The 23,344-nt window shown below is 33.9% G+C and overlaps 1 protein-coding gene across 1 annotated transcript; it reads left to right on the top strand.

Moving 5' to 3' along the window:
- Positions 1-689: 689 nt before the first annotated feature.
- LOC139501151 (trophinin-like) lies at positions 690-2,479 on the top strand. The gene has a single exon (XM_071290144.1). The coding sequence runs from the start codon at positions 789-791 to the stop codon at positions 2,340-2,342; it is 1,554 nt and encodes a 517-aa protein (XP_071146245.1). The 5' UTR covers positions 690-788; the 3' UTR covers positions 2,343-2,479.
- The last annotated feature ends 20,865 nt before the right edge of the window (positions 2,480-23,344 follow it).

Below are 23,344 nucleotides of genomic sequence, written 5' to 3' on the forward strand. Positions count from 1 at the left end.
CATTCATTGCAATGCATCACATCATTTATCATTTGCATCATATCTTTCACATCTGTACATCACAAGGTGTGTAGCAAAACATCACATCATTCATACATCACACCCTTTATAGCCATACATCCATACATCTTTCCTTCCATATCCACACATACCATTCATAGATATATGTAAAAGCATTCACTACCATGCACACTCACAAATCTCACCATGCAAATCCATTTATTTGTACATAACACATCTACAGCCATTTATTTGTACATAAAACCATCCACCATCATTCATTTGTACATCACACCACCCACCATCATTCATTTGTACATCACACCACCCACCATCATTCATTTGTACGTCACATCATCTATAGTCATTCATTTATACATCACACCATCCACAGCCATTCATTTGTACATCACACCATCTACAGCTATTCATTTGTACATCACACTACCCACCACCATTCATTTTTTACATCACACCATCCACAGTCATTCATTTGTACATCACACTATCCACAGTCATTCATTTCTACACCACACCATCTACAACCATTCATGTACATCACACATCTACAGCCATTCGTTTGTACATAACACCATCCACCATCATTCATTTGTACATAACACCATCCACCTTCATTCATTTGTACATCACACCATCCACCATCATTCATTTGTACATCACACCATCTACAACCATTCATTTGTACATCACACCATCCACATTCATTCACTTGAACATCACACCATCCACAGTCCTTCATTTCTACATCACACCATCTACAACCATTCATGTACATCACACATCTACAGCCATTCATTTCTACATCACACCATCTACAACCATTCATGTACATCACACATCTACAGCCATTCATTTGTACATCACACCATCCACAGTCATTCATTTGCACATCACACCATCTACAGTCATTCATTTATACATCACACCATCCACAGCCATTCATTTGTACATCACACCATCTACAGCTATTCATTTGTACATCACACTACCCACCACCATTCATTTTTTACATCACACCATCCACAGTCATTCATTTGTACATCACACTATCCACAGTCATTCATTTCTACATCACACCATCTACAACCATTCATGTACATCACACATCTACAGCCATTCGTTTGTACATAACACCATCCACCATCATTCATTTGTACATAACACCATCCACCATCATTCATTTGTACATCACACCATCCACCATCATTCATTTGTACATCACACCATCTACAACCATTCATTTGTACATCACACCATCCACATTCATTCACTTGAACATCACACCATCCACAGTCATTCATTTCTACATCACACCATCTACAACCATTCATGTACATCACACATCTACAGCCATTCATTTCTACATCACACCATCTACAACCATTCATGTACATCACACATCTACAGCCATTCATTTGTACATCACACCATCCACAGTCATTCATTTGCACATCACACCATCTACAGTCATTCATTTATACATCACACCATCCACAGCCATTCATTTGTACATCACACCATCTACAGCTATTCATTTGTACATCACACCACCCACCACAATTCATTTGTACATCACACCATCCACAGCCATTCATTTGTACATCACACCATCTACAGTCATTCATTTGTACATCACACCATCCACAGCCATTCATTTGTACATCACACCATCTACAGCTATTCATTTGTACATCACACCACCCACCAAAATTCATTTGTACAACACACCATCTACAGCTATTCATTTGTACATCACACCATCTACAGCTATTCATCTGTACATCACACCACCCACAGCCATTCATTTGTACATCACACCATCTACAACCATTCATTTCTACATCACATCATCTACAGCCATTCATTTCTACATCACACCATCTACAACCATTCATTTCTACATCACACCATCTACAACCATTCATTTCCACATCACACCATCTACAGCCATTCATTTCTACATCACACCATCTACAACCATTCATTTCTACATCACACCATCCACAGCCATTCATTTCTACATCACACCATCCACCATCATTCATTTCTACATCACACCATCTACAACCATTCATTTCTACATCACACCATCCACAGCCATTCATTTCTACATCACACCATCTACAGCTATTCATTTCTACATCACACCATCCACCATCATTCATTTCTACATCACAACATCCACCATCATTCATTTCTACATCACACCATCCAAAGCCATTCATTTCTACATCACAACATCCACAGCCATTCATTTCTACATCACACCATCTACAGCCATTCATGTACACCATACCATCTTCAGCCATTCATGTACATAACACTACCCACCATCATTCATTTGTACATCTCTCCATCTTCAGTCATCCATATGTACACAACATCCTCCACAGCCATTCATTTTTACAACACATCATCCAGCCATATGTCACTACATATAAAAATTTATAGTCATACATCCCACTTTTCACATTCACATTCAGCCATCACATCCACATATTCATAGTCATAAGTCACATCAATCACCTTCACACATTCATAGCCATCATACATCACACCATTCACACCCACAAATTCATAGCCATACACCACATTCAAATTCAAACCAGTGATGTCATAAATCACACTATTCACATTTACACATTCATAGCCATACATCATACCATTTACATTCAAACATTCATAGCCATACATAACACCATTCACACTCACACATAGCCATACACTATTCTAATTCACTCAAGTCTAGCCAAACCTCGCAACAATTACATGCAGACATGTGTCACACCCCACAAGTTCATGTCCATTCATAATTTCCATGCACAAGTTTAACCATACATCACATCATTTCCATGCTCAAATTCATAGCTGTACATCACACCATTGCCTTGCCCAAATCCAAAGCCATACATCAGACCATTTCCATGCTAAAATTCATAATCATACATCAAACCTTTCCTTTCCAAGATTCATAGCCATACATCACACCATTTCCATGCCCAGATTCATTGCTGTACATCACACCATTTCCTTGCCCAGATTCAAAGCCATACATCACACCATTTCCTTCCCCAGATTCATAACCATACATCACATCATATCCGTGCCAAAACTCATAGCCATACATCACACCATTTCCATTCCAAAACTCATAGCCATACATCACACCATTTCCATGCCAAAATTCATAGCCATATATCACACCATTTCCTTGCCCAGATTTATAGCTGTACATCACACCATTTACATGCCCAAACTCATAGCCATACATCACACCATTTCCATGCCCAAACTCATAGCCATATATCACAGCATTTCCTTTCCCAAAAGCATAAAGTCCTCGATCACACCATTTCCATACCCAGATTCATAGCCATATGTCACACCATTTCCATGCCCTGATTCATAGCCATACATCATACCATTTCCATGCCCAAAACCATAGCCATACATCACACCATTTCAATACCCAAATTCATAGCCATACATCACACCATTTTAATGCCCAGATTCATATCCATACATTACACCATTTCCATACCCAGATTTAAAGTCGTAGATCACACCATTTACATACCAAAATTCAGAGCCCAACACCACATCATTTCCATGACCAGATTCATATCCATACATCATACCATTTCCATACCCCAATTCTTAGCCATACATCACACCATTTCCATGCCCCAATTTATAGCCATACATCACACTATTTCTATGAATAGATTCATATCCATACATCACACCATGTCCATACCCAAATTTAAAGTTGCACATCACACCATTTCCTACAAAAATTCATATCCATACATCACACCATGTCCATACCCAAATTCATATCCATACATCACATCATTTCCATACCCAAATTTAAAGTTGTACATCACACCATTTCCATACCCAAATTCATATCCCTACATCACACCATGTCCATACCCAAATTTAAAGTTGTACATCACACCATGTCCATGCCCAAATTCATATTCATACATCACATCATTTAAATACCTGAATTCATATCCATACATCACACCATGTCCATACTAAACTTTAGAGTTGTACATCACACCATGCTCATACACAAATTCTTATCCATACATCACATCATTTCCATACCCAAATTCATATCCATACAATACTCCATGTCCATACCAAAATTCATAGCCATACATCACACCATTTCCATACCCAAACTCATAGCTTTACATCACACTATTTTCTTGCCCAGGTTCATAGCTTTACATCACACCATTCACACTTGTAGTCATACCTCACACTATCTACACTCTTATAGCGGTACATTGTACCTTTCACATTCCCACATTCATAGCCATACATCTTCCCATCCAGATTCTTAAATCACACTATTCACATCCACATATTCATGGTCATACATGTACATCACACCATATTCATCTACACATGGTTCTATTCAAAACCATACACAGCATTATAACAAAGACCAAATAACCTAGAAATTAACAAGTTTAGGTCACTGTAAGGTTTCTAACAATATGTAAAACCCATACCTCATAGTAAGCAATGTAAAAGGCTTATAAATAATCATTCATTTCTTACAAATCACACAATTTATTTATTTCCACACATTGAACCATCATTTCCACACATCCCACTATTATCACAGTAATTCACCCAAATCATGATGATTCATCATTAGTACTTGTGTACACTTTTACACCAATCTTAGTATTCATTTGCATTCACATTAAACCTAGGCATTCAGTTAACTTTGCACCATTCATCAGTCATTTACACTTCACACCAAGCATCATTCATTTACATTACACACCAAACATCAGTCATTTACACTTCACACCAAACATCAGTCATTTACACTTCACACCAAACATCAGTCATTTACACTTCACACGAATCATCAGTCATTTACATTACACACCAAACATCAGTCATTTACACTTCAAACCAAACATCAGTCATTTACACTTCACACCATTCATCAGTCATTTACACTTCACACCATTCATCAGGCATTTACACTTCAAATCAACATCATTCTTTTACACTTCATACCATTCATCAGTCATTTTAACACTTCACACCTATCATTAAAATGTATTAACACTTAAAATCATCCTAAGCATTCATTATATTCAATTCAGACTTGACATAATTCATGTACACTTCAGACATATCATTATGACCTGTTTCTTCTTGACACAAAGTAATGTCATTCATTTACACATCAGACCTTTTATTCATTTCCACTGATCAATATCATCCATTCCAACTTATAACCAATCAATATTGTTCATTTCACCTCACACTTATTATTCATTTTCACTTCACATTTATCAATATCATTCATTTTGACTTCACGATTATCAATATCATTCATTTTCACCTCACACTTGTCATTGTCATTGTCATTTATTCCCACTTGAAATTTATTCTGATCAATCATGACAGTTGAAGACATTAATTTTTAAAACTTTAACTTCACAACTAATCATCATTCATTTCACCACACACCAATCATAAGCATTCATTTCACCACACACCAATCATAAGCATTCATTTCACCACACACAAATCATAAGCATTCATTTACACTTCACACCAATCATTAGTGTTCATTTACACTTCACACCAAGCATAAGCTTAAATTTACACTTCACACATCATAAGCGTTCATTTTCACCACACACCAATTGTAAGCCTTCATTTACACTTCACACCAAGCATAAGCTTAAATTTACACTTCACACGAATCATAAGCTTTCATTTTCACCACACACCAATCGTAAGCGTTCATTTCACCACACACAAATCATAAGCATTCATTAACACTTCACACCAATCATAAGCGTTAATTTTCACTTCACACCAAGCATAAGCGTAAATTTACACTTCACACTAATCATAAGCATTCATTTTCACCACACACCAATCGTAAGCGTTCATTTACACTTCACACCAAGCATAAGCTTAAATTTACACTTCACACATCATAAGCGTTCATTTTCACCACACACCAATTGTAAGCCTTCATTTACACTTCACACCAATCATATGCATTCATTTACACTTCATACTAATCATTAGCATTTATTTACACTTCACACTAATCATAAGCGTTCAATTCACTTCACACCAATCAGAAGCGTTCATCTTCACTTCACATCAATCAGAAGCATTCATTTTCACTTCACACCAATCATGAGTGTTCATTTACACTTTACACCAATCATAAGCTTTCATTTTCACTTCACATCAAACATAAGCGTTTATTTTCACCACACACAACTCATAAGCATTCATTTACACTTCACACCAATCATAAGCGTTCATTTTCACCACACACCAAACATAAGCGTTCATTTTCACTTCACACCAATCATAAGTGCTCATTTACATGGCACACCAATCATAAGCGTTCATTTACATGTCACACCAATCATAAGCGTTCATTTTCACTTCACACTAATCATAAGCGTTCATTTTTACTAAACTAATCATAAGCATTCATTTACACTTCACACTAATCATAAGCGTTCATTTTCACCTCACACCAATCATAAGCTTTCAATTACATTTCCCCCAAATAATTAGCGTTCATTTTCACTTCACACCAATCATAAGTGCTCATTTACATGGCACACCAATCATAAGCATTCATTAACATGTCACACCAATCATAAGCGTTCATTTACATGTCACACCAATCATAAGCGTTCATTTTCACTTCACACTAATCATAAGCGTTCAATTCACTTCACACCAATCAGAAGCATTCATCTTCACTTCACATCAATCAGAAGCGTTCATTTTCACTTCACACCAATCATAAGCTTTCATTTTCACTTCACATCAATCATAAGCTTTCATTTTCACTACACACCAATCGTAAGCGTTCATTTCACCACACACAAATCATAAGCATTCATTTACACTTCACACCAATCATAAGGGTTCATTTTCACCACACACCAAACATAAGCGTTCATTTTCACTTCACAACAATCATAAGTGCTCATTTACATGGCACACCAATCATAAGCGTTCATTTACATGTCACACCAATCATAAGCGTTTATTTACATGTCACACCAATCATAAGCGTTCATTTACATGTCACACCAATCATAAGCATTCATTTTCACTTCACACTAATCATAAGCGTTCATTTTTAGCTCACCTGACCTGAAAGGTCAAGTGAGCTTTTCTCATCACTTGTCTTCCGTCGTCCGTAAACTTTTACAAAAATCTTCTCCTCTGAAACTACTGGGCCAAATTCTACCAAACTTAGCCACAATCATCCTTGGGATATCTAGTTTAAAAAATGTGTGGCGTGACCTGTCAAACCAACCAAGATGGCCGCCATGGCTAAAAATAGAACATAGGGGTAAAATGCAGTTTTTGGCTTATAACTCAAAAACCAAAGCATTTAGAGCAAATCTGACATGGGGTAAAATTGTTTATCAGGTGAAGATCTATCTGCCCTGAAATTTTCAGACAATCGGACAACCTGTTGTTGGGTTGCTGCCCCTGAAATGGTTATTTTAAGGAAATTTTGCAGTTTTTGGTTATTATCTTGAATACTATTATAGATAGAGATAAACTGTAAACAGCAATAATGTTCAGCAGAGTAAGACCTACAAATAAGTCAGCATGACCAAAATTGCCAGTCGACCCCTTAAGAAGTTATTGCCCTTTATAGTCAATTTTTAACAACTTTTCATCATTTTTTGTAACTTTTCTAAAAATCTTCTCCTCTAAAACTACTTTGCCAAATTTAATCAAACTTAACGACAATTATCATTGTGGTTTATAGTTTAAAAAATGTGTCCGATGACCCAGCCTACCAAACAAAATGGCCGATATGGCTAAAATTAGAACATAGTGGTAAAATGCAGTTTTTGCTTTATATCTTTGAAACCAAGACATTTAGGGCAAATCTTTCAAGATTTTAATGTCCATCAGAATAAGATATATCCCCTCACAAATTTTCAGTTGAATCGGACAACCTGTTGTTGGGTTATTTTAAGAAAATTTTGCAGTTTTTGGTTATTATCTTGAATACTATTATAGATAGAGATAAACTGTAAACAGCAATAATGTTCAGCAAAGTAAGATCTACAAATAAGTCAGCATGATCAAAATTGTTAGAGGACCCCCTAAGGAGTCATTGCCCTTTAGAGTCAATATTAAACAACTTTTCCTCATTGTTGTAACTTGTATAAAAATCTTTTCTAAAACTACTTGGCCAAATTTAACCAAACTTGGCCACAATCATAATACTAGGGTATCTATTTTTAAAAAGAGTGTCTAATGACCCCGCCTACCAACAAAGATGGCCGACATCAGTAAACACATTAACAGGTGAGCGACACAGGCTCTTGAGAGCCTCTAGTTACTAAACTAATCATAAGCATTCATTTACACTTCACACTAATCATAAGCGTTCATTTTCATTTCACACCAATCATAAGCTTTCAATTACATTTCCCCCAAATAATTAGCGTTCATTTTCACTTCACATCAATCATAAGTGTTCATTTACACTTCAATACCAACCATAAGCGTTCATTTTCACTTCACACCAATCATTAACATTCATTTTCGCTTCACACCAATCATCATTCATTTATACATCACCAATCATAAGCGTTCATTTACATGTCACACCAATTATAAGTGTTCATTTGCACTTTACACTAATCATTAGCATTTAATTTCACTTCAAATCAATCCTAAGCATTCATTCTTACTTTTAACATCATTATTCTACTGTCATAGCCTTTAAAATACACTTTAAGACATTAAGTGGTCCCCAGAAGTCAAAACTTAAAAATCATGTTTTTAAAATAAAAACATTGATATTTTATATGATCTCTTCATATGATATTTTGTATGATATCTTGAAAGGATATTTTACTTTATTAAACTTCAGCAAAAAATCATGGCTAAGACTGCAATTAATAGAATCTGTGTTTCTCCATACCCCTACCCAGATGTTTGCTTGTGGTAGGCAGGTTTTTAATTTTTTGAAAATTTGTTGGTAGGTAAGTATATGGTGGTTTTTTTTGTGGTAACACTTGGACATGTATAATGGGTTAATATTTGGGTACTTCATTCAGGCTTCTAATGTTTTGTGCTGATGTTGTTCATTAATCTCAGTGTCCTTGTTAAAGTTACTTTTAAGTGTACCCTGTTATTGATAAGCAGCTTAGTACATTTTGATAAAAAGTAAAACATAACATGGTCTAAACAAAGAAGTAAGAGACTGAGAAGGTTTTAGTTGGAGGAATTTTATAATTTAAATTGCATTGGTTACAAAAATAACAATTCTTTCAAGATTAAATGCATGCTTGTATTTCTGAGGGGCAAATTATCTCATATTCCTCTAAATTTGTTTTGACAAAGCATTATTTTGTGAGAATGTTTTATTTTGTTGTTTGACATCATAACATGCCATATAAATGTTAAGAAACAATATTCCAAATAATGTTTTTATCAAAATAAAATGCTTTTATACCTGATTTTGTGTTTTAATTTTTTATTACCATATATATGTACTCTTGTGCAATAAACCTCTTAATTTTTCAGACATTTTGTTTTGATCTTAAGTATGCCTTGATGGAAATGTTTGTTATTGAATCTTTGTAAGAGGAAATAGCTAATGTAAGAATACGAAGATATGATATGATTGCCAAAGAGACAACTGTTTTCCTCCTTCCATTAGTAAATATGCTGCTTATTTCTACAAATTATGTTTTTTCTTTATGTTAATTTCCACATGGAGATAATTGTTGATGATTGTTGGTCAAATTCAAGATGATGAATCTATACTTTACAGAACTTACAAATCTGTCCACAATCATATCAAGAGGGCTGCTTAAAGTTCATAATTTATCCTTTGTAAGATTTTTCTTAACCACTTAAGATGTGTACTGGACAAGGCTTACAATTGTAGCTTAGAGGTCAAGAAAAATAACAATAGACCTTAGGTTCATGTTAATTGATTGTTTCCACTACTAATTTTTAAATCTGTATGGAGATCAGTTGTTTATCTGTTTTATAAACAACGTTTGGTTTGTTTTATTGTGCTTCTGGATTGACCAAATTTAATTACTAGTATATCAATTTTTGCTCTCTCCAAGTTTCTTATTGTGATGTCACACCAATACTTGTGTTTTAAATAAGAAATTAACTGTTTAGTTTGAATGAAAATCAAATATATATTGATATATAACCAGGTGCTCGGCAGGGTGCAGCTTTATATGACTGCAGAAGTCAAACCCTGAACAGTTTGGGCAAGTATGGACACAACATTGAAGCTTGATGCTGCTATGAATTTGGCTTGCAATAAAAAATTTGACATAATATGAGTTTGTGACACAAAACAAATGTCAAGATCTTAAAACTCTATTGCGCAATATTATGCAAATAAAGATTTCTTCTTTTTACTTTTCAAAAATTTGGGGGAAAAGATTGAAAACAACTACCACCCCCCTTTTTTTGGCAATAAGTCCAAAACCTGACATTTCTTTATACATAATATACAAGAGTGTAATGGAGGTAAATCAGAACATATCCAACATTGTATGTTAAATGTTTCAGAATTACTTCCCTTACACTGCTGTTAAATTGTCTTTAATTGTCCATTGACCAGAAATACCTTGTTTTTCCCCTTTTTTACCCCTAATTCTGACACATTTTGAGACATAACCCTCCCCCCACCCCAAAGTCAATACTAACCATCCTTCATAGTATGGAAATTGTGGTTTAATTTGAGAGAGATTCATACACTTAACCATAAGAAATTGTTTGAAAACTACAAAAATGATTATTTTGGGCCCCATTTTTGGCCCCTAATTATACCCCACGCAAGGAGGTTGCGGAGGGTGTAATGTTTTTGACCCATTCATCCATCCGTCCGTCAGTCCTTTTTCTTGTCATCGCAACTCCTCTCAAACCACACAACAAAATTTCACGAAACCTTTTTAGATGAAAATAACATATTATGCATATCAACAGGAAATTACGATTCAATTTTTTTTCTAGGAGTTATGCCCCTTTGAACTTATTTGCTTCAATGTACTACTGCAACAGTTTGTCATCGCAACTCATCTGAAACCTCACAACAGAAGTTCTTGAAATTTTGTAGATATTAAGGACATACTATCCAGATGTGCATATCGACAGGAAATTACGATTCAAATGTTTTCTAGGAGTTACTTTAATGTACTACTGCAACAGTTTGTCATCGCATTGTGGTACAATTTCAGAACAATTGAAATACTAATACACAACTTTTTGAAACTAGATAATTGCTATTTTTGCCCCCTTTGTGCCCCTAATTCCCAAATCTTAGGGACCATAACTTCAAAAATAAATCCCAAGCTTCCTTTTGTGGTTATAAACAGTGTGTTAAAATTTTATTGATTTCTTTTTACTTATTCAAAAGTTATTATCAGAAAACAATCCATCTTCTGACGACGACGCAGGCGACAACGTGATACCAATATATGACCCGAAAATATAAAAATAGGTCTTCTATATTTGGTATAAGGAATGGTTGTAAGGCGCACATGTCCAACTGGTATGTGTCATCTGACCTTGACCTCATTTTCGTGGTTCAGTTAAGTTTTTGAGTTTTTATCTTTTTTTCTAATACTATATGAAATAGGTCAACTATAATTGGTGTATGGAAGTATTTTATGATAAACATGTCAGTCTCTCAGGTTTATTTGACCTTGACTTCATTTTCAATGTTCATTTCTCAGTGCTTAGTGTTTTGTGTTTTGGTCCTTTTTACTTTAAACTATAAGCAATAGATCATCTATTTTTGTTGTATGGTGTATATATCTGTCTGGCAGCCACCATGTGACCTTGACCTCATTTTCATGGTTTATTTGTCTATGTAAAGTTTTCATGGTTAAGTTTAAAATTGAGAATGGAAATGGGGAATGTGCCAAAGAGACAACAACCCGACCATAGAGCAGACAACGGCAGAAGGTCACCAACAGGTCTTCAATGCAACGAGAAATTCTCGCACCCGGAGGCGTCCTTCAGCTGGCCCCTAAACAAATATATACTGGTTCAGTGATAATGAACACCATACTAAACTCCAAATTGTACACAAGAAACTAAAAGTTAAAATGATACAAAACTAACAAAGGCCAGAGGCTCCTGACTTGGGACAGGCTAAAAAATGCGGCGGGGTTAAACATGTTTGTGAGATCTCAACCCTCCCCCTATACCTCTAGCCAATGCAGAAAAGTAAACGCATAACAATACGCACATTAAAATTCAGTTCAAGAGAAGTCCGAGTCTGATGTCAGAAGATGTAACCAAAGAAAATAAACAAAATGACAATAATACATAAATAACAACAGACTACTAGCAGTTATCTGACATGCCAGCTCCGGACCTCAATTAAACTGATTGAAAAATTATGTCTTAATCATATGAATATCAGGCACAATTCTCCCCGTGAGGGGTTTAGTATCATACCATCATAGAATAAATGTGTTTAGTTCCGATGCAAAGACCCTATAAGTGAATCAATATTAACGCCAAAATATGCAATCTTTAATGACCTGACAACAGTATCGTAACTATATCCCTTCTTAATAAGTCTATTTAAAGGTTTTGTTAGCTTCTGAGGTGAATACTGACATTTTTGTGCTTTATAAAGAATATTTCCATGAAATATTGGATGTGAAATACCTGAACGTATAAGAAGTCTGCATGTTGAGCTATATTTACGAATGATGTCATTATACCGATGATAAAATTTAGTAAATGTTTTGACTAGTTTGTGATATCGAAAACCCTGGTGTAATAATTTTTCAGTAATACATAAATTTCTCTCGTTAAAATCTAAAACATTGTTACATAAACGAGAGAATCGTACAAGTTGAGATATATAAACACCGTAAGATGATGACAAGGGAACGTCACCATCTAAAAACGGATAATTAACGATAGGAAATGAGAAATCATCTCTTTTATCATAAATTGTAGTATTAAGCTTTCCGTTAATGATATATACATATCAAGATCGAGGAAAGGGCAGTGGTCATTGTTAGTATTAGCTTTATTTAAAGTAAGTTCAACAGGATACATTTCTTTAGTATACATACTGAAGTCGTCATTATTGAGAGCTAAAATATCATCCAATATCTAAAAGTATTATTAAATTTGTGTATCAGATGTTGTTTCGATGGGTCTTTGCTGATTTTTGTCATAAATTTTACTCATAGCAATACAAAAACAGGTCCGCAATAAGTGGTGCACAGTTAGTCCCCATTGGAATTCCGATAACCTGACGATATAAGGAATCTCCAAAGCGAACAAAAATGATATTTAGTAAAAATTCAAGAGCCGATATAGTATCAAAGCATGTCCAATTGACATAGTTATTTTGTTTATTGCTACTAAAAAATGACCTAAAAGAGTTTGAACATATATATTCACATTCTGACTTTTTAAATGCCCATTTAATTAGGTGTGTGATTTTTTTTCTTAATGAGAATGTGAGGCAATGTGGTATATAGTGTAGAAAAATCAAAACTTTGAACAGATTCAAAATCACAAATATAAGCATGCAATTTATCAAGCTCTTCCAACGAGTTTTTGACACTCCAAAAGTAATTAATTCCTCTATTTTCGAAGGCTTTATTTGAACAATTCATTATCAGGTTTTTGATTGTACCAAGTGTACTGGTAAGAAGAATAGATAATTTAGTAGTGGAACAATGGCTTGAAGACGAAATAAATCTATATTTGTAAGGTGTTTTGTGTAGTTTCGGAAGCCAATACATAGTTGAGACTTTCATTGTTTTTGGTTCTGCTTGTAAAGCGGTAGCTAAAAGTTTATGTTTGTTACAGATGTCATTTTCTGAAAATGGAGTCAGTTGGAATGTTGGTGAATTGGTGATTTCTTTTTGTAGAACCTCAATGTAAAATTTGCGTCAAACAATAATAATATTATTGGCAGCTTTATTGGCCGGGACAAAAACAAATTCCTTGGCTAGTTCTTTTAGTTTATGTTTGATACGAGAAATATGTTTATTGTGGTTATTTTGAAGAGTAAAATGTTCTTTAAAATGTTGAATACAGATATCAACAATGTTTATTACTGAATTAAAAAAAGAGTCCAAAGATTTTTTTGTCAGCTTTTTCCCGTTTTATCCATTTCAAACAGTAAGTACGGAGTGAGTCGTGGATGATATTACGACACTCATTCCAATTAATAGTTGAAGGGGGACGATATTTAGGTCCTTTACTGAGGAATAATTTCAACTCTCGGTCTTGAACGATGTTAAGATCTCCTGTTATAACATGGGAAATGGGTCCATAAATGTATTTGGAATTACTGCAATTACATGAAGTAGGTGTATTTTCACTGATATTAACATCTTTACACAATTGGCTATAATTAAACACAAATTTCCGGGTAGATTTCTTGTAAATATAACAAATAAGAGGGAGCTCAGTATTATCAAAATATCCAGGAATTTGTTCTTTAACAGAATGGTCGTTAAAAATACCAGCAATATTAACAAAATAAAAACCTTTATTGTATCTTAGATACTATGGGCAATAGGTCAACTATATGTAATGTTGATTGATGTTAAGTTGTCTCTGGCATGGTTCATCTGACCATGACCTCATTTTCATGGTTAATTGGTCTATGTTAAATTTTTTTGGTTAAGACTTTCTTAGAAACTATTATCAATAGGTCAACTATGTTTGGTTTATTGAATGATTGTAAGGTGTACATGTATTTTTCGTTTGTTTTATCTGACCTTGACCTCATTTTCTTTGATCATGTTAAGTTTATGTGATACTTGTATTAAAGCTTTATATTTCGGACTAGTGTCATAAAATCAATGTTTAGCAAAGAAGGTGGGACATTTCAGGGTGTACATTCTTCTGAAACCTGAAAATATCCTGTTTTTAAGTGTTCCTGATGAAATAAAAACAGAAACTAGCATTAGGTATATACTACTGTTTTGTGGACTGTATGTCCGAGAGAGTATCATCAGTTTAGTAATCATCACCTTGTGACGTGATTTATAACATACTTTTGTCCGAGAGGGTATCGTCAGTCCAGTAGTCCTTGTGAAGAGATTTATTACACACTTTTCCCCCAATCCTCTATGAGGGGGAGGACAGGGGTAAGGGAGACAGAGAGAAAGGGGGTAGGAGAAAGGAGAGGAAGGCTGGGAGAAAGGAGAAAAAATAAAATATCTCTCCTTTTAAAAAAAATTCTAATATTTCAAGAAAAAATATCTCAAAAGGAGATGATTTATTCTAATGGGAGAAAGGAGAACGGGGGTAGGAGAAAGGAAAAGAGGGATGGGAGAAGGGAGAAGGGTACCCCCCTGTCCTCCCCTCCTCTATTAATAGATCCAGAAATTATTCAGAAACTTCATTTCCAATTTTTTCAGGCACAGTTATTGTAAGATTATTCTTACATTGTCCCTTTTGGTTATTTAGCTTCTTACATATCTACCTATTAATTCATGTCAAACATAGGCTAAAAAGAGACAAGGGATTATTTAGCTTCTTACATATCTACCTATTAATTCATGTCAAATATAGGTTAAAAAGAGACAAGGGGTTATTTAGCTTCTTACATATCTACCTATTAATTCATGTGAAATATAGGCTAAAAAGAGGCAAGGGGTTATTTAGCTTCTTACATATCTACCTATTAATTCATGTCAAACATAGGCTAAAAAGAGACAAGGGATTATTTAGCTTCTTACATATCTACCTATTAATTCATGTGAAATATAGGCTAAAAAGAGGCAAGGGGTTATTTAGCTTCTTACATATCTACATTAATTCATGTCAAATATAATAGGCTAAAGAGAGGCAAGGGGTTGTTGAAGAAAAAAAGCTTTAAAGATGTGTATGTAATCCCTCAGCTTCCTGGCAAATTTTTTTGTTTGGTTTAATGGTGCACAACTGCAGAAAAGAAATGCAATATACGAGGTGGACTTAGACACAGCAGCAGAACAATCTTTACAGTATTCAGAACATAATATAACCAGATGCTCCGCAGTGCGCAGCTTTATACGACCGCAGAGGTTGAACCCTGAACAGTTGGGGCAAGTATGGACACAACATTCAAGCTGGATTCAGATCTGCATTTGGATTGTGATAAAATAGTTGACACAGCATAGGTTTCTAACACAGAATTAATGTGGTCTAATGAACTTAAATTTTTTTTTGCCTTTGAGCAATTCACTATGCTGTTGAATATTAATCCTCTCAAAAAAATGTTTGTAGAAATTTTTTTTTATTTATGAAATCTGAAATGAGAAAAAGTGAACACCCCCCAAATTTTTTTTTCCACATGCCCGATTCCCTTATTCGTATAAAACAGTGCTTGTTATCACTGAATGGTAAAGATTGTTTTAATTTATCAGTTAGTAGTAAAAGTGAATATACATTGCATATTGTATAAAACAATGATTTAAGTTGATTCAACTACTATTCTGGACAAAGAAAGATAACTCCAATTGAAAATTTCTTGCTATTGCGCAATACTGTGCAATTGAAAATACTTGCTATTGCACAATACTGTGCAATTGAAGATTTCTTGCTATTGCGCAATACTGTGCAATTGAAGATTTCTTGCTATTGCTGAATACTGTGCAATTGAAAATTTCTTGCTATTGCATAATACTGTGCAATTGAAGATTTCTTGCTATTGCGCAATACTGTGCAATTGAAGATTTCTTGCTATTGCTGAATACTGTGCAATTGAAAATTTCTTGCTATTGCACAATACTTAATATAATAATTTTGGATCCTGATTTGGACTAAGTTGAAAACTGGGCCCATAATCAAAAATCTAAGTACATGTTTAGATTCGGCAAGTCAAAGAACCCGAATTATTCAATTTTTGATGAAATCAAACAAAGTTTAATTTTGGACACTTTGGGCCCCTTATTCCTAAACTGTTGGGACCAAAACTCCCAAAATCAATCTCAACCTTCCTTTTATGGTCAAAAACTTTGTGTTAAAATGCATAGTTTTCTATTTACTTATACTAAAGTTATGGTGCGAAAACCAAGAAAAATGCTTATTTGGGTCCCTTTTTGGTCCCCAATTCCTAAACTGTTGGGACCTCAATTCCTAAAATCAATCCCAACCTTCCTTTTGTGGTCATATACCTTGTGTTTAAATTTCATTGATTTCTATATACTTATACTAAAGTTATATATATATTGTGCGAAAACCAAGAATAATGCTTATTTGGGCCCTTTTTTGGCCCCTAATTCCTTAACTGTTGGAACCAAAACTCCCAAAATCAATCCCAAACTTCCTTTTGTGGTCATAAACCCTATGTCAAAATTTCATAGATTTCTTTTTACTTAAACTAAAGTTATAGTGCGAAAACCAAGAAAATGCTTATTTGGGCCATTTTTGGTCCCTAATTCCTAAACTGTTAGGACCAAAACTCCCAAAATCAATACCAACCTTCCTTTTGTGGTCATAAACCTTGTGTTTAAATTTCATAGATTTTATTAACTTCAACTAAAGTTACAGTGAGAAAACCAAAAGTATTCGGACGACGACGACGACGACGCCAACGTGATTCTAATATATGACCAAAAAAAAAATCTATTTTTGCGGTCGTATAAAGGTGTCAGACCACCAACTACTCCCTCCAATTTAGAACGTATGTAAAAGTAGCCCTACTCTGACACAAAATAGTGCTTTTGATGTCCTTGTTTACTTAAACTAACCAACAAATTTGCAGAAATGAAACTTTTGGTGAAAGAGAAATATATCTAGATCATTTTGAGCCAAAATTTACTTGTCTATGAGTTTGCATTAAAAATTGAGGATTAATGCGCTCCATAGTATACTAATTTTAGATTTCCAGAAAACCAGGTTTTGTTTTTGGAGTACCTCTGTTTGAAGGTCAGTTATTTTGTTAGAAGGCTTTAAAGGTATGGTGAAAAATGGCATGTAGAAAGCTAATACATGTACAATTAAGGATATACAGTTTTTATGAAGTTAAACTTAAGGTAAAATATTTATAAAGCTGTGAAAATTGCAAAATTTGGTTGAACAGATAGGGATTTTTAATTGGTGGTCTGACACCTATAAAAATCCAAAGACTGTAGCACAAGAATTTCTAAGAGTTATTCATTGTCGTCTCATTTGCGATTAATATGAATAGACTTATTTATAGACGTCTATCAATAATTTATCTAACGCAATTTTGAAATTCTTCCTTGGGAAGTCAGATAGCATTCAGACTGAACTTTTAAAAAGATTATCACGTGACAATAACGTCCTCTTCCTTATAAGATTTTTTTTTCCCCCCGTAAATTGTGTTTTCAAAATTTAAAATACTTACATTATTACTTTTTCTTATTACTTAGCTAAAAGTTTAAAAACGGATGGACGAATACAAAGTAAATTCATTTTCGAAAACATTACATAAAAGCTTCATTCTGGTTGGTTCAGTAGTATTGTCATAAACAAACATCGATGACTAAATGAAGTTATCGTCTATTTATTTATAGATTGACCGAAGTCTGGATTACTTTTATTTCTAAAAATATAATATAAAATTATAATAGTGTTGTACCGACTTTCTGTGCTATGTCTGATGACTTTTAGCACCTGGTGTAAAACAAGAGAAAGTTCTAGTAAATATTGATGTTTATTATTTGAAATCAGTAATCAAAGTGATCGTTGAAAACATCGATTGTTTCCATGCGGGCGTGGTCACATGATCACTGATTTCTTAACTTTCTCCTGTTTTCACCAATCAAAAATTACCTTGTAATTTAGCTCCCTTGACCACAACCTATTTTCACTGGTTGGTCAATAATCCAGTCATGGGTGACAGGTGTTATAAACAATTTCACACATGAGTAATAGGAAAAGGTTGTTTAACAAAAGCCTTAATTTACATGTAAGGTACATAATCCAAAGTAAATAATTTAGCACTTACATGTCTCTTTGTTATCCGTCTTAATTACGTAATCTAAATATTAAGTTGTATGTCATTCTTCTTTATCAAAAATTAACATTCCAAAAATAATGTAACTTATGTAAGGAGAAATTTCCAGGAATATGATTGGTTAAAAGCGTCCGCGTGCAAACCGTGTATATTTGATATTAGGTTAGTAGGGAGGCGGGGCTTATCTCATACACGGTTAGTAGTGGAGTTACGTCCCTTTATATTCCTTATTAGGTAAGAAGGGGGCGGGGCTTATTTCATACAAGGTTAGTAATGGTGTTATGTCCCTTTATAAAAAACAAAACGGTACTGAGAAAAAATCTTAAAAGTTCTAACAGACGAAGAAATTGATGATTAAGATTGAAATAAATTCATAAAACACATTTAAACCTTACAAGTCGTTATTGTTGGCATCTGTTTTTGTAGATCAATGGAAGTATTTTCTTAGTGCTAACAGTATTGAAGACTTGCTCATTTTGAGAATCACTAGTCTCAATTTCACACGTTAAGATAGTCGGTAAGATAAATTCGTTACATAGTGTGCTAGTGACGTAATATGGTATATATGGGGTCAGTAAATTCCATATGGGGATTCGAGCTTCGCTCTCACCCCATATGGAATTTACTGACCCCATATATACCATATTAGGTCACTAGCACACTATGTAACTAATAATATCTACCTATTAATTCATGTCAAACATAGGCTAAAAAGAGACAAGGGATTATTTAGCTTCTTACATATCTACCTATTAATTCATGTCAAATATAGGCTAAAAAGAGGCAAGGGGTTATTTAGCTTCTTACATATCTACCTATTAATTCATGTCAAACATAGGCTAAAAAGAGACAAGGGATTATTTAGCTTCTTACATATCTACCTATTAATTCATGTCAAACATAGGCTAAAAAGAGACAAGGGATTATTTAGCTTCTTACATATCTACCTATTAATTCATGTCAAACATAGGCTAAAAAGAGACAAGGGGTTATTTAGCTTCTTACATATCTACCTATTAATTCATGTGAAATATAGGCTAAAAAGAGACAAGGGGTTATTTAGCTTCTTACATATCTACCTATTAATTCATGTCAAACATAGGCTAAAAAGAGACAAGGGATTATTTAGCTTCTTACATATCTACCTATTAATTCATGTGAAATATAGGCTAAAAAGAGGCAAGGGGTTATTTAGCTTCTTACATATCTACATTAATTCATGTCAAATATAATAGGCTAAAGAGAGGCAAGGGGTTGTTGAAGAAACAAAGCTTTAAAGATGTGTATGTAATCCCTCAGCTTCCTGGCAAATTTTTTTGTTTGGTTTAATGGTGCACAACTGCAGAAAAGAAATGCAATATACGAGGTGGACTTAGACACAGCAGCAGAACAATCTTTACAGTATTCAGAACATAATATAACCAGATGCTCCGCAGTGCGCAGCTTTATACGACCGCAGAGGTTGAACCCTGAACAGTTGGGGCAAGTATGGACACAACATTCAAGCTGGATTCAGATCTGCATTTGGATTGTGATAAAATAGTTGACACAGCATAGGTTTCTAACACAGAATTAATGTGGTCTAATGAACTTAAATTTTTTTTGCCTTTGAGCAATTCACTATGCTGTTGAATATTAATCCGCTCAAAAAAATGTTTGTAGAAATTTTTTTTTATTTATGAAATCTGAAATGAGAAAAAGTGAACACCCCCCAAATTTTTTTTTCCACATGCCCCTTTCCCTTATTCGTATAAAACAGTGCTTGTTATCACTGAATGGTAAAGATTGTTTTAATTTATCAGTTAGTAGTAAAAGTGAATATATATTGCATATTGTATAAAACAATGATTTAAGTTGATTCAACTACTATTCTGGACAAAGAAAGATAACTCCAATTGAAAATTTCTTGCTATTGCGCAATACTGTGCAATTGAAAATACTTGCTATTGCACAATACTGTGCAATTGAAGATTTCTTGCTATTGCGCAATACTGTGCAATTGAAGATTTCTTGCTATTGCTGAATACTGTGCAATTGAAAATTTCTTGCTATTGCACAATACTGTGCAATTGAAGATTTCTTGCTATTGCGCAATACTGTGCAATTGAAGATTTCTTGCTATTGCTGAATACTGTGCAATTGAAAATTTCTTGCTATTGCACAATACTTAATATAATAATTTTGGATCCTGATTTGGACTAACTTGAAAACTGGGCCCATAATCAAAAATCTAAGTACATGTTTAGATCTGGCAAGTCAAAGAACCCGAATTATTCAATTTTTGATGAAATCAAACAAAGTTTAATTTTGGACACTTTGGGCCCCTTATTCCTAAACTGTTGGGACCAAAACTCCCAAAATCAATCTCAACCTTCCTTTTATGGTCAAAAACTTTGTGTTAAAATGCATAGTTTTCTATTTACTTATACTAAAGTTATGGTGCGAAAACCAAGAAAAATGCTTATTTGGGTCCCTTTTTGGTCCCCAATTCCTGAACTGTTGGGACCTCAATTCCTAAAATCAATCCCAACCTTCCTTTTGTGGTCATATACCTTGTGTTTAAATTTCATTGATTTCTATATACTTATACTAAAGTTATATATATATTGTGCGAAAACCAAGAATAATGCTTATTTGGGCCCTTTTTTGGCCCCTAATTCCTTAACTGTTGGAACCAAAACTCCCAAAATCAATCCCAAACTTCCTTTTGTGGTCATAAACCCTATGTCAAAATTTCATAGATTTCTTTTTACTTAAACTAAAGTTATAGTGCGAAAACCAAGAAAATGCTTATTTGGGCCCTTTTTGGTCCCTAATTCCTAAACTGTTAGGACCAAAACTCCCAAAATCAATACCAACCTTCCTTTTGTGGTCATAAACCTTGTGTTTAAATTTCATAGATTTTATTAACTTCAACTAAAGTTACAGTGAGAAAACCAAAAGTATTCGGACGACGACGACGACGACGCCAACGTGATTCTAATATATGACCCAAAAAAAATCAATTTTTGCGGTCGTATAAAGGTGTCAGACCACCAACTACTCCCTCCAATTTAGAACGTATGTAAAAGTAGCCCTACTCTGACACAAAATAGTGCTTTTGATGTCCTTGTTTACTTAAACTAACCAACAAATTTGCAGAAATGAAACTTTTGGTGAAAGAGAAATATATCTAGATCATTTTGAGCCAAAATTTACTTGTCTATGAGTTTGCATTAAAAATTGAGGATTAATGCGCTCCATAGTATACTAATTTTAGATTTCCAGAAAACCAGGTTTTGTTTTTGGAGTACCTCTGTTTGAAGGTCAGTTATTTTGTTAGAAGGCTTTAAAGGTATGGTTATAATTGGCATGTAGATAGCTGATACATGTACAATTAAGGATATACCTGGTTTTATGAAGTTAAACTTAAGGTAAAATATTTATAAAGCTGTGAAAATTGCAAAATTTGGTTGAACAGATAGGGATTTTTAATTGGTGGTCTGACACCTATAAAAATCCAAAGACTGTAGCACAAGAATTTCTAAGAGTTATTCATTGTCGTCTCATTTGCGATTAATATGAATAGACTTATTTATAGACGTCTATCAATAATTTATCTAACGCAATTTTGAAATTCTTCCTTGGGAAGTCAGATAGCATTCAGACTGAACTTTTAAAAAGATTATCACGTGACAATAACGTCCTCTTCCTTATAAGATTTTTTTTTTCCCCCGTAAATTGTGTTTTCAAAATTTAAAATACTTACATTATTACTTTTTCTTATTACTTAGCTAAAAGTTTAAAAACGGATGGACGAATACAAAGTAAATTCATTTTCGAAAACATTACATAAAAGCTTCATTCTGGTTGGTTCAGTAGTATTGTCATAAACAAACATCGAATTATGTCACAACTTCACATATCACATACTTTTTAGAATGACGAATGTCTGGATGACTAAATGAAGTTATCGTCTATTTATTTATAGATTGACCGAAGTCTGGATTACTTTTATTTCTAAAAATATAATATAAAATTATAATAGTTTAATGATAGATCGTGTACTTATATAGAGGATGACGAATGTATGGATGGCGATTATTTGTCATATCAATAGCTTGATATTCGGATCATCTTTATCAAGGCTGGTGTTTATCTATACTTCCAATGATAATTTTTAACGTATTTAACACAAAAAGATATGTTTTTTGAAATATTTTTTTTTTAAAAAGTGTTGATATTTTGTCCCTTGCTGAGGTATGTCCTATCCTGTGGTGGATTATACAAATCATGTATACAAGTAAGTCAGACATCTCCATCAATTCTAATATAGACTGAAAATAGATCCGGCCA

The sequence above is a fragment of the Mytilus edulis genome, chromosome 13, assembly GCF_963676685.1.
Source record: "Mytilus edulis chromosome 13, xbMytEdul2.2, whole genome shotgun sequence".
NCBI classification, from domain to species: Eukaryota; Metazoa; Mollusca; class Bivalvia; order Mytilida; family Mytilidae; genus Mytilus; species Mytilus edulis.

Excerpts from the sequence above, each read along its gene's own strand:
- LOC139501151 (XM_071290144.1), top strand. The coding sequence starts at position 789 with ATGTACATCACACATCTACAGCCATTCATTTCTACATCACACCATCTA.